We start from the raw sequence: 9,599 nt of genomic DNA, 5'->3' as shown, positions 1-9,599 counted from the left end.
ATTCAGGGCATGTGCTGGAACCGAGGAGGGCAATGGAAAATCCCGTGGGAGATGGATGCAGTGGGCGGAACCCCAAGAACAGGAAGCACCCAGCAACCAGCCTTCTCCTGGGCCGGCTATTGCAAGGGGCTCGGGCCACGGCTCCCAGGAGGCGCCACCCTCCGACATACAGCGACAGTAAGCAGGATGCCCCCGAGCCCAGGCTCCGAGCCCACTGTGCAGCAGCTTCCAGCCTGTGGAAGGACGGCAGCCTGATGCTGGCCTCCGTCAAGACATCTCCAAAGTGGGTGTCGAAACTTTGCCATGACATGTGGGGCACAGTCAGGACAAGGCGCTGGCCATGCGATATGGGGGGCAGAACCTGCTCGCTCTGGACCCCGAGTCAGGGACGCCTTTCTCTGGAGTCTTCAGCACCCATTCTCCAACTGACTTCCCTCTGGTGGGGGCAGGGGCTCTAGAAACCCATCAGAGGCGCCCACCTGATGACCCCTTCCTGCCACGCATGCCTCGGAGTGGCCAGCTTCAGCCACCAGCTTTGCGACCCAGGCCCTCAGGTACCTGGGAGTCCCAGTTCTGGGTTCTCCAGGCATTGGTAATGTGGAAGCTTCATTCTCAGAGATCACACACAGACTCACTCACGGGCACATACATGTGTACACACAGACCCATGGCTCTCTCCAGGCTTCAAGGACCGGCCCTGAGCAGTCCAGCAGCCCAGCGAGGGGTCGGCAGCATCTGAGGGGAGAGAGCGTCACTGCGACACCCGTGTAGTTTCATCTGAGAGACTCCGTGGATGTGAAGGGCTCACAGCACCGTCCCAGGCACTCGTGGGTTTCGTCTGTGCTGTTGTCTGGACAGTGGAGGACAGTCCTGCTCATCAGTCCATGCCTGGCCGTGGGGTCTGCCACTCTCTGGAATGTGCTGATTGGGTCTCCAGAGCCGCTCCATCTGCGGCTGAGTGACTCTGCAAGACCCTGCAGACACCCGCCTGGCGGCTCTCGCACCCTCCAGACACGTGCCTTCCATCTGCCTGGTCTCCTCTCACTGCCGACCGCTCCTCTCAGACACCCTGGTCTCACCACCACTTTCTCAATGAACCCACTGCAGAACTCCACAGTCATGGAAGCTGGAGGTGGACCCAACGCGAAGGCCCACATTCCCCTAGCCGGGCGCATCAGCAGGTCCAGGGGAAGGTGCAGGGTGCTCAGGCAAGAGCCACTCGGACTGACGTGTTGGGGTGGGACCTCCAGGGCGTCTTCCATAGTCATGCTGGTCTACTTGGAAAGATCTAGGAAAAACTCAGCTGTCAACCTACTATGACTAAAATGGCTACCAAACATGGTAACCCCTCCATGCCCAAGAGGGTAAGAAGCCCTCACACATACAGCCGGGGAGACTTAAATTACTGGGGCATGATTTCCAGAAGACGATTCTGTGGAAGAATTCAGAGGCTTGAACATGGCCAAACTGCCCAACTTCAGGAAAGAATCTGAAACGCAAACCAAAATATATTTCACATTATTTTTATTTAAAAATTATTTCCAAATCTCAAGAACCTGTGGGGAATAAAACACCCAAAATATATTTTAAAAGATACTTACCACCATAGGGTTTACAACAGTGAAAAACTGAAAATAATTAGATGATCCCTTTATTTAGGGAATTGTTGAATAAGTAATCCGTTCATAACAAGAACTCACAAACCCGTTTTAAACAATCATGGAGGGAGGATTTTAGTGACATGAGGGTAAAAAAACCTATCCTGTTAAGAAGAAGAAAGTGAAAAGCATGATCCACATACATTTTCATCGCAAACTCAACTATGAAAAGAAAAGACCCCACTTAACGCTGCGGAAATGTGCAGGAAGGATAGAGACCAGATGCTAATGGGGCTTCCTGCTTGGATGGGGGGCGGAGGGGAGGGTGCGTCATGAGTGATATTTTCCAGCTTCTTTTAGATTGTCTATGCTTTCCAAACTTTCTACAAAAAGTAGACATTAATTTTATAATCTGCAGAACTAAAATCTGAGAAATGTTAACTAATGTTGCCTTGATTTTAAAACAGCCAAAGGTCCTAGTTATAATTTCTTGTATGTGTTTCTATTACAATAGTCACCCTACTCATGGTACTTAGTGAGAAGGGAAAAGTATGTAGAGCTGCTCCTCTTCACAGGTCCAGTAACCATAAAGAAAAAAGAGCAAAAAGCGTCCATTCAGAGCTTTCTGCAGGTTAGTGATAAAAGCTGGCCCAGAAGAAACTTGGAATGTTTTCTCCTTGGTGATCAAGCCAACAAATGGAATGCTGAGAACGTTCACTCCTGGAGAAAACGCCGCAGGCTGCCTTCCCGCTCCAGGACCAGGGCGAGAAGGCCAAATTCATGAGACTGTACTGTGAGCGCGCCACCCAAAGCCCCTCACCTGGCTCCCTGCTCCCCGCCTTATCCCATCCCTCACTCAGAACCAGCCCAAACTTCCCCAGCATCAGCGCAGAGCCCTGCGAGCTCCTTTCCGGGTGGCTGGGAGGTGGGGGACCCTGCAGTGTCGTCGCATGAGGAGCTGCCTGCAGGCCTTGGGGAGGAGCTCAGAAAGGTCCCCCACGGAGGAGGAGGCTGATGACATGGCCGCGGAGCAGATGAGAGCCGGCAGGATGGACTGCGAAGGGGCAGCAGGTACCAAATCCCTATGAATGGGAGCCAAGCCTCTCCCAAATCCAACTTGGAGCCAGAGCTCCTTGACTTCACCCAGATGGGTCAAGTGTGCCCGGGGACTAGAAGGAATCCACAGCATGGGGAAGCCGTCGTCCGATCTGCTCACCGAGACAGTGATGCTGGCAGGCGGCAATGGCTGGGTGACTGCACCAAAGATGGGCCAGTGAGGGGTAGTTGGCACCCTCCAGTCCTACACCAGAGGTGCCACCCAGCAGGCTCAAACGCCCCAGACACCAGCAAGGTGAAGGTGCCAGTGCAGAGGGCAGGCCCAGCAGATGATTCCCATAGTGTGGGCTACGCCAGGTCCACAGTGAGGGCTTCCAAGTGCCCGGTGTCCAGGGAACACAGGAGGGAGTACCTGGAGCTGAGACACAGACTTGGCCCTGGGGAGGCCTGGGCGGTGAACTGCCACTTGACTCCAGAACCCCGTGGCCTCAGGCTGTGTTCTGCGTGGCACCCTTTCCTCTCTGCATGGGTGTTTCCGATGGCCTCTGTTGCTTTCTTTTCCTTTCTTTTATTTTACTTCCTAGGCATTGCACAGGTAGTTATTTAACATTGTATGTCTGATGATGCTAATTTCTTAAGTGCTGGAGGGTACATATCTACTGGATTCTGTGCTTTTTCTTTTAGTTTATACAGACTCCAACTCATTTTAGGTGATTTCTTTGTGTGCTTTCTGGTTTGTGATTATGAGTTCAGCTTTGGCTGAAGTGAGCCTTCAGGAACCCAGAGGCCCTAAGTGACAGGTCCACCTCGCGAAGAGGCTTCCCTCTGGGCTCCTCTGGGGCCTTGGGCACTGCCTACGCTATAGGCCCCTCTGAGACCTGGTTTGACACAGGAACTGCAGGCCTAAAACTTCATTTCTTATGCCCAGGGCTTCTTCGGCGTTTCCACAAGGCAACCACAGTTTTCTTTCTTTCTTTCTTTCTTTTGGAGATGGAGTTTTGCTTTTGTTGCCCAGGCTGGAGTGCAGTGACACGATCTTGGATCACTGCAACCTCCGCCTCCCAGGTTCAAGCAATTCTCCTGCCTCAGCCTCCCGAGTAGCTGGGATTACAGGCGCCCGCCACCATGCCCAGCTAATTTTTGTATTTTTAGTAGAGACAGGGTTTCACCATGTTGGCCAGGCTGGTCTTGAATTCCTGTCCTCGTGATCTGCCCGCCTCGGCCTCCCAAAGTGCTGGGATTACAGGCATGAGCCACTGCGCCTTGCCCAGTTTTCTTATTTACCTTTCTCGTCTCAACTCACTGCTTGTTTTTCTCTTTAGACATTCACTCACTTTATTGCAAGTCCAGCAATGTTTGAAAAGCATTTTTCATTGTTCCTCCAGGACCTAGTTGTATTGTAACAGATCGGGACACTTCAGTGCAGAGGGGAAGCCCTCTGCCCCCTCATAAAGAGGCCCTGATTCCTTATCTGTGCCATGTAGAACCTTCCGCCCTCCTGTGGAGGAAGCCACTTTTTAGATCTCCAAAATACACAGATTCAGACTCTGGTTGGAGCTGCTGCAATGAAAAAGTCCAGAACAAACTTGGGAGTTGCCCTCTGGGCATTACCCAGAACTGGGAGACAAAGCACAGGTGTTGAAGTCCCCCTGTGCACAGCCCTCCCAGGCTGGAGTGCGGAGAGCAGTGTGGGGCAGCTGGTCTGCTCTGCCTCCTGTCCTGACATGGCCACCTGCGTCCTGCACTTTCCTGGTTCTCTAAGGCACTCAAGAGCAGCTGCCTCAGGGTGAAACCTCTGCCCATAGACCTAAAGGAGGAACTTTAGTAAAAGCAAATAGGCCTTTCTCCACTGATATGGTTTGGCTGTGTCCCCACCCAAATCTCACCTTGAATTGTAATAATCTCCAGCTGTCAAGGGTGGGGCCAGCTGGAGATAACTGAATCTTGGGGGCATTTTCCCCCGTACTGTTCTCATGGTCGTGAGTCAGTCTCTTGAGATCTGATGGTTTTATAAAGGGGAGTTCCCCTACACAAACTCTCTTGCCTGCCGCCCTGTAAGACGTGGCTCTGCTCCTCATTCACTTTCTGCCATGATTGTGTGGCCTCCCCAGCCATGTGGTACTGTGAGCCCATTAAACCTCTTTCCTTTATAAATTACCCAGTCTTGGGTATGTCTTCATTAGCAGTGTGAAAACAGACTAATATACATCCACCTAAGGTTTAATAGGCCTGTACAGTAGAGCCTTTGTCCTCTTTAAGCAAACGCTAGCCTTAGACACACCTGCCTCTGAAAAGAGGCCTTTGCACTGCTGGGCTCCATCTGGCTGCAGGGGCCCTGACGGGGTGGCCACCGGAGCAAGGTCACTGGGACAGGCATATGTCAGGGCTTCCTTAAGGCTCAGCCTGGCCCCTTGCCCCTCTGCAGAGGCCAGCACATCTTTGGTCAGTGCCTGCTGCACACTTCCTGCTTCCCTGGGAACACTCCTCGCCTGTGGGTGAAGCCCTGGTCAGCAAGGTTCAAGGTCAGGCATGGCATGGCCTGAGCTCAAGGTCTCATGCCTGGGCCACAGGGGTCCAAGCCTCACCCAGGAGAAACATTGCAGACCTCAAGGTCAGACATGCTGTTTGGAATCTAAGCCAAAAGGCCCAAAGCCACACATCCCGCCCAATGAAGCCCTCTCAGTGTGTGTTCCGTCCTCCTCACCCCGTCACCTGCTCTTATTTCTCGAAGTTCCTCACTCCAGGAACTGAGGGCCTTTGAGAGGGCTTAATATTAAGAGCACCTCTTCCCCATGCAGATTCAGAACCAGTTGGACATGAGATAAAGAATAACACACACAGAACTCAAATTATTACTTACTCCTAATAAATGCCACGGTGAAAGTCTTAGCTTTGTGTGGGGGCCAAATAACCTTGTTGATTGAACCCAGAGTAAGAGCCTCCTCCCCTCCTCAGGGATGCAGGGCTGGACCAGGGCAGACATCCTAGCACCAGCACACCCAGCGGGGCAGGAGCCCTCAAGGGCACAGTGTCTCTGCAATCGGATGGCACCCAAGAGAAGCAGGTGCGACGGTGGATTCAGTGAAGCAGACGCCCTCGCATTGTGGGTGGGCCTCATCCAACACATTGAAGACCTGAGTAGAACACAAAGGTGGAGAGAGAACCCTCCCTCTGCCTGCCTGCTGGAGCTGGAACACCGACCTTTTGCTCTCAGGCTGGAAGTGTGCTGTCGTCGGCGTGCCTGGTTCTCGGACCTCCAGGCTGTGGCTAGGGCGGCAGCACAGGCTCTCCTGCCTTTCCAGCTTGCAGACAACGGGGTGTAGGTCCCCTCAGCCTCTGTAATCATGCAAGCCCATTCCATTTCTTATAGCAATGCATCTCTAACTCCGTTTCTCTGGAGAACCTTGACTAATACGGGAGAGAGGGAGGAGGGTCTGGGTCTGACAAGGCCCTGGCTCCCGGCAGCACACAGCCCCAGACAGCGACAGGATATAGCTCAAGGCCAGGGGTACTCAGGGAAAATCCCGATTTCTGGAAATCTGAGAGATTAGAGATTTATCTCATTTTCTACCCCCAACTGCACCATGAAATAAACATTTCGTTTCTACAAACGGGAACTCTGAATTCCAAGGCCACATCCACCTGCCCCTTGGTGGGTTGCTCGTGTGTCTGGCTGGGCGGTGACATGGGGGGATTTCGCAAGGCCTCAAAGCCCAGGCTCCCAGCTCTGCTCCTCCTGCCCTTCATAGCCCAAGTGCCTGTGCTGGGATTTCAGCGCCTTTCTCCTACCTCTGAGATCCTTTGTCACTTTTCCAAGGAGATGGAAGTCTGGGATGAGGTGGGCCATGTCCCCATGGAGCATACTTTGTAGTTGGAAACTTTGGGATGGACCAGGAGGAGAGCATCATGACCCTCAGGGAGAAATTGGCAGAATCTGTCTGTGTAGGTCACAGCCTCGGTCCAGGGACCTGAGAGAGCCTAGTGGCCCCCGGAGGCATCACCTGGAGGTTTTCATGTAAGTTAATGTGACTGGATGGGGGCGTGGCCCCTGGTCACCGCCCAGCACAAGTAACACAGCCAGTGCGGAGACATCAGCTGCCTCTCTCCACATCCCTTCAGGCCCATGTCACAGCTGTGCTGGGGAAACTGAGGCAACTTGGCAGCCTCCATGATGCTGGTGGAACTGGAAGAGGCCCAACTCTTCCAGAGAACGCCTTGCAGAGCCACAGGGCGTGTGTGGCATCTGGGTGGCACCTGGCTCTCTCCCTGCTCCCCTGGGACTTCTAGGGAGCTCTCTTCCCACCTTCAGAGCCATCTCAGTGCTCACAGCTCACAGGGACATTGGGAGGGTTCCCTATGCCTGTGAAGTGTTGGCGAGAGGAGAAAAACGTCTGTGTTTGGCATAGCATAAAAAATCTCATTTTACAGTAGAGAAGTCTATCCCGTGACGCAGACACAACAAATATATAAAACCCGCTTCCTGCTGCAGCTCCAAGGAGGACAATCTGGAGCTCTCTCAGGTGACCTTCCAGGAATCCCTTGCTCATCCTTAGAAAATAATCTTTCCTGTTGCTTCCCCAGTCTCTACACCCAAACACCAGTCTTAGTGGCCCAACAAAGATCTTTACGTATATCTGCATAGCTATTAGCAAAACTTTACATTTAAACAAGATATTCAGTGGAAAATCAGACATCCTCACTTTACATGCATGAGGACCAGAGTGTACACAAAATGGTGGATTTCCAACCCCTGCAGGGCCAAAGTCAAGTCGTGGACAAGGGGTGGCATGATGTAAGGTAGGCGGCTGAGCCTTGGACTTGGAGGTCAGAGACCTAGGATTTGGAGTGGACACACAGGGTAGGGCTGGCTCCCTTTGAGAAATGAGGCTCTGCCCATTCTTGAGTTTGTATTTTCCTTCACCAACTTTCCCTGAAGCACGGAGACACCGGGTTCACCCTTCCCTGCTTGTGATCATGAGAGACGAGGGGCAGGACAATTGTCTAATCCATTTGTATCGAGTGTGATTACCCCACAGCAGATGCCATCAGTGCTCTGCCCAGAGCCCCCACATCCCTGTGAGGGGTTCTGAGCCCCTTCCCCAACTTCCCTGTGCTTTTGCTGAGAATACCCCATACCACTGACCTTGGACCACCAGAGCTACTTTTCCCAGCTGAAGTCCCTGGGAGTTCATGTCCCTCTAGGGCAACTCATGGCCACTGGCTGAGTGACCTGGGGAAACAGGGCAGAAGGTATTTTCAAAAATAACTGCAGCAGTATTTTTGATTCCACCTGTTTTTTCAGTAACTTTCGCCACTCCCCACACCAAGGGGTGGAATCCATGTCCCCTCCCTTTAAGCTTGGGGCAGCCATTGTGACTGCCTCAGTGTAGAACAGGCTGGAAATGACTGTGTGATTAGGAAGGGTGGGGCATAAAAGGTCATGTGGCTTCCACTCGCAGCTCTCCTGCAGGAGGCTCCCCATGGGAATCCGGCCGCCATGTTGGGAGGAAGCCCAGGCTGCACAGAGAGTGATGCAGATTCCCCAGCGAAGCTCCAGGGAAGGCCTTGGCCAGCAGCTGGGATCAAACCCCAGACCTGTGAGTGACTGAGTATCCAGCCATCCTGGCCCCTAGCCTCCACATCACCCTAACTGAGTGCAACAGAGGGGAGCTGCCCTCTCCAAGCCCTGCCCAAACTTCAGGTTCACGAGCAAATCCAAGCTGCCTCTGTTTCCAGCCACTGAGGTCTGGCCTGGTTTGTCACGCAGCAATAGAATCGGGGCACGGGGGTGCCAGCCCAGTTCCCCTACCTCCTGTGGATGCCAAGTCCCCTGTGCTGAGATAAGCTGAGAACCTCCCCGACCCAGAGCAGGCTTCCAGTCGCCTCTAGCAAGCTGAAAGTCAGATTTTTGCTTTATCATCCCAGGCCAGACAAAACCAGAGAAAGTGGAGTCGATTTGCTTCTCCCATACAACGTGGTGCTGGTGCCAGAGAGAGCAGCAGTGGCAGGACACAGAGATGAGGGCTGGCAGCCATGCCGGCGTGGCTCTCTTGCAGCGTGGGGCTGCCCTGCCCACTATGTGGCACACCGTCCTCTTGGAGCAGCCCTCTGGGATGCAGGGGGCTCTGTACTGGTTGCTCAGTGGCCCCAGTAAACACTGTGACACTCAACAATTGCATGGTGTGGCAGATGCCACCGCCCTTCCATGGACATTTGCACAGCTCACCCTCACCCACCCAAGGGCATCATCAGCCTGTGTTGTGTGACAATGGACTCCGAGGGCTTGGGTGATCGGCCCCGGGTCATTGCTGGGCTGGGGCCCTGTCTACGTCACTCTCCTGGGCGCTTAGAGCTTTGCCATCTGCATCCAGACTCTTCAGCCACATCAGGGTCCTTGTCCCGCGCAGGGCCTTGCTGTCCCACCACTGCCCCCCTAATGTGGAGACAAGGGGGCCTCACCCACCCAGGATTTTTGCTCTCCTATTGGGTTTCCAAAAGGGCCCCTGGCTCTTCCTGTTTCCTACCATGTGGAGCTTGGGGAGAGTTGACCAAAGGCTTTCACAAGGGTGGGGAGAGTCCTGTCCACCACGTCCTGGTGCCTGGGGTCGCCCTCCCTCCAGCTCTGATCCCGACATCTGCACCATCTCTCCAACCTACAATTTATCTGAGCATCTCAGTCCTGGGGGCCACGTGCCCCAGCCCTTGTACCCAGTACCAACAGCGATGCAGGAGGGCCACAGAGGGTCCCCCTGCCCAGGGAAACACCCCACCTGCTGACTCTGGATTCACCTCTGCTCCGAGCGCAGCCCAGGCCTGGCAGCGTTTGTCCCGCGGCGCATTCCAAGTCAAGGCCCCAGTTGTTTGGCAACGTCAGGCTGACGGCAGCTGCACAGCCAGATGTTGACCAGAGCACAAAGTGCGCTTTGATGTTTTTTTTAACTAATC

General features: G+C 53.7%; 1 protein-coding gene across 1 annotated transcript; it reads right to left on the bottom strand.

Annotated features, from left to right (window-relative positions):
- Positions 1-1,397: 1,397 nt before the first annotated feature.
- LOC100601920 lies at positions 1,398-6,015 on the bottom strand. Its single transcript, XM_004092062.3, is given in 3 exon segments — positions 1,398-1,489; positions 5,515-5,602; positions 5,605-6,015. Coding segments are annotated over 3 exon segments (591 nt in total).
- Positions 6,016-9,599: the final 3,584 nt, after the last annotated feature.

Source organism: Nomascus leucogenys, chromosome 22a (assembly GCF_006542625.1).
Source record: "Nomascus leucogenys isolate Asia chromosome 22a, Asia_NLE_v1, whole genome shotgun sequence".
Lineage (NCBI taxonomy): Eukaryota > Metazoa > Chordata > Mammalia > Primates > Hylobatidae > Nomascus > Nomascus leucogenys.
The sequence above is the reverse complement of the archived record's forward strand: the minus strand, read 5'-3'. Positions and strand labels throughout refer to the sequence as shown.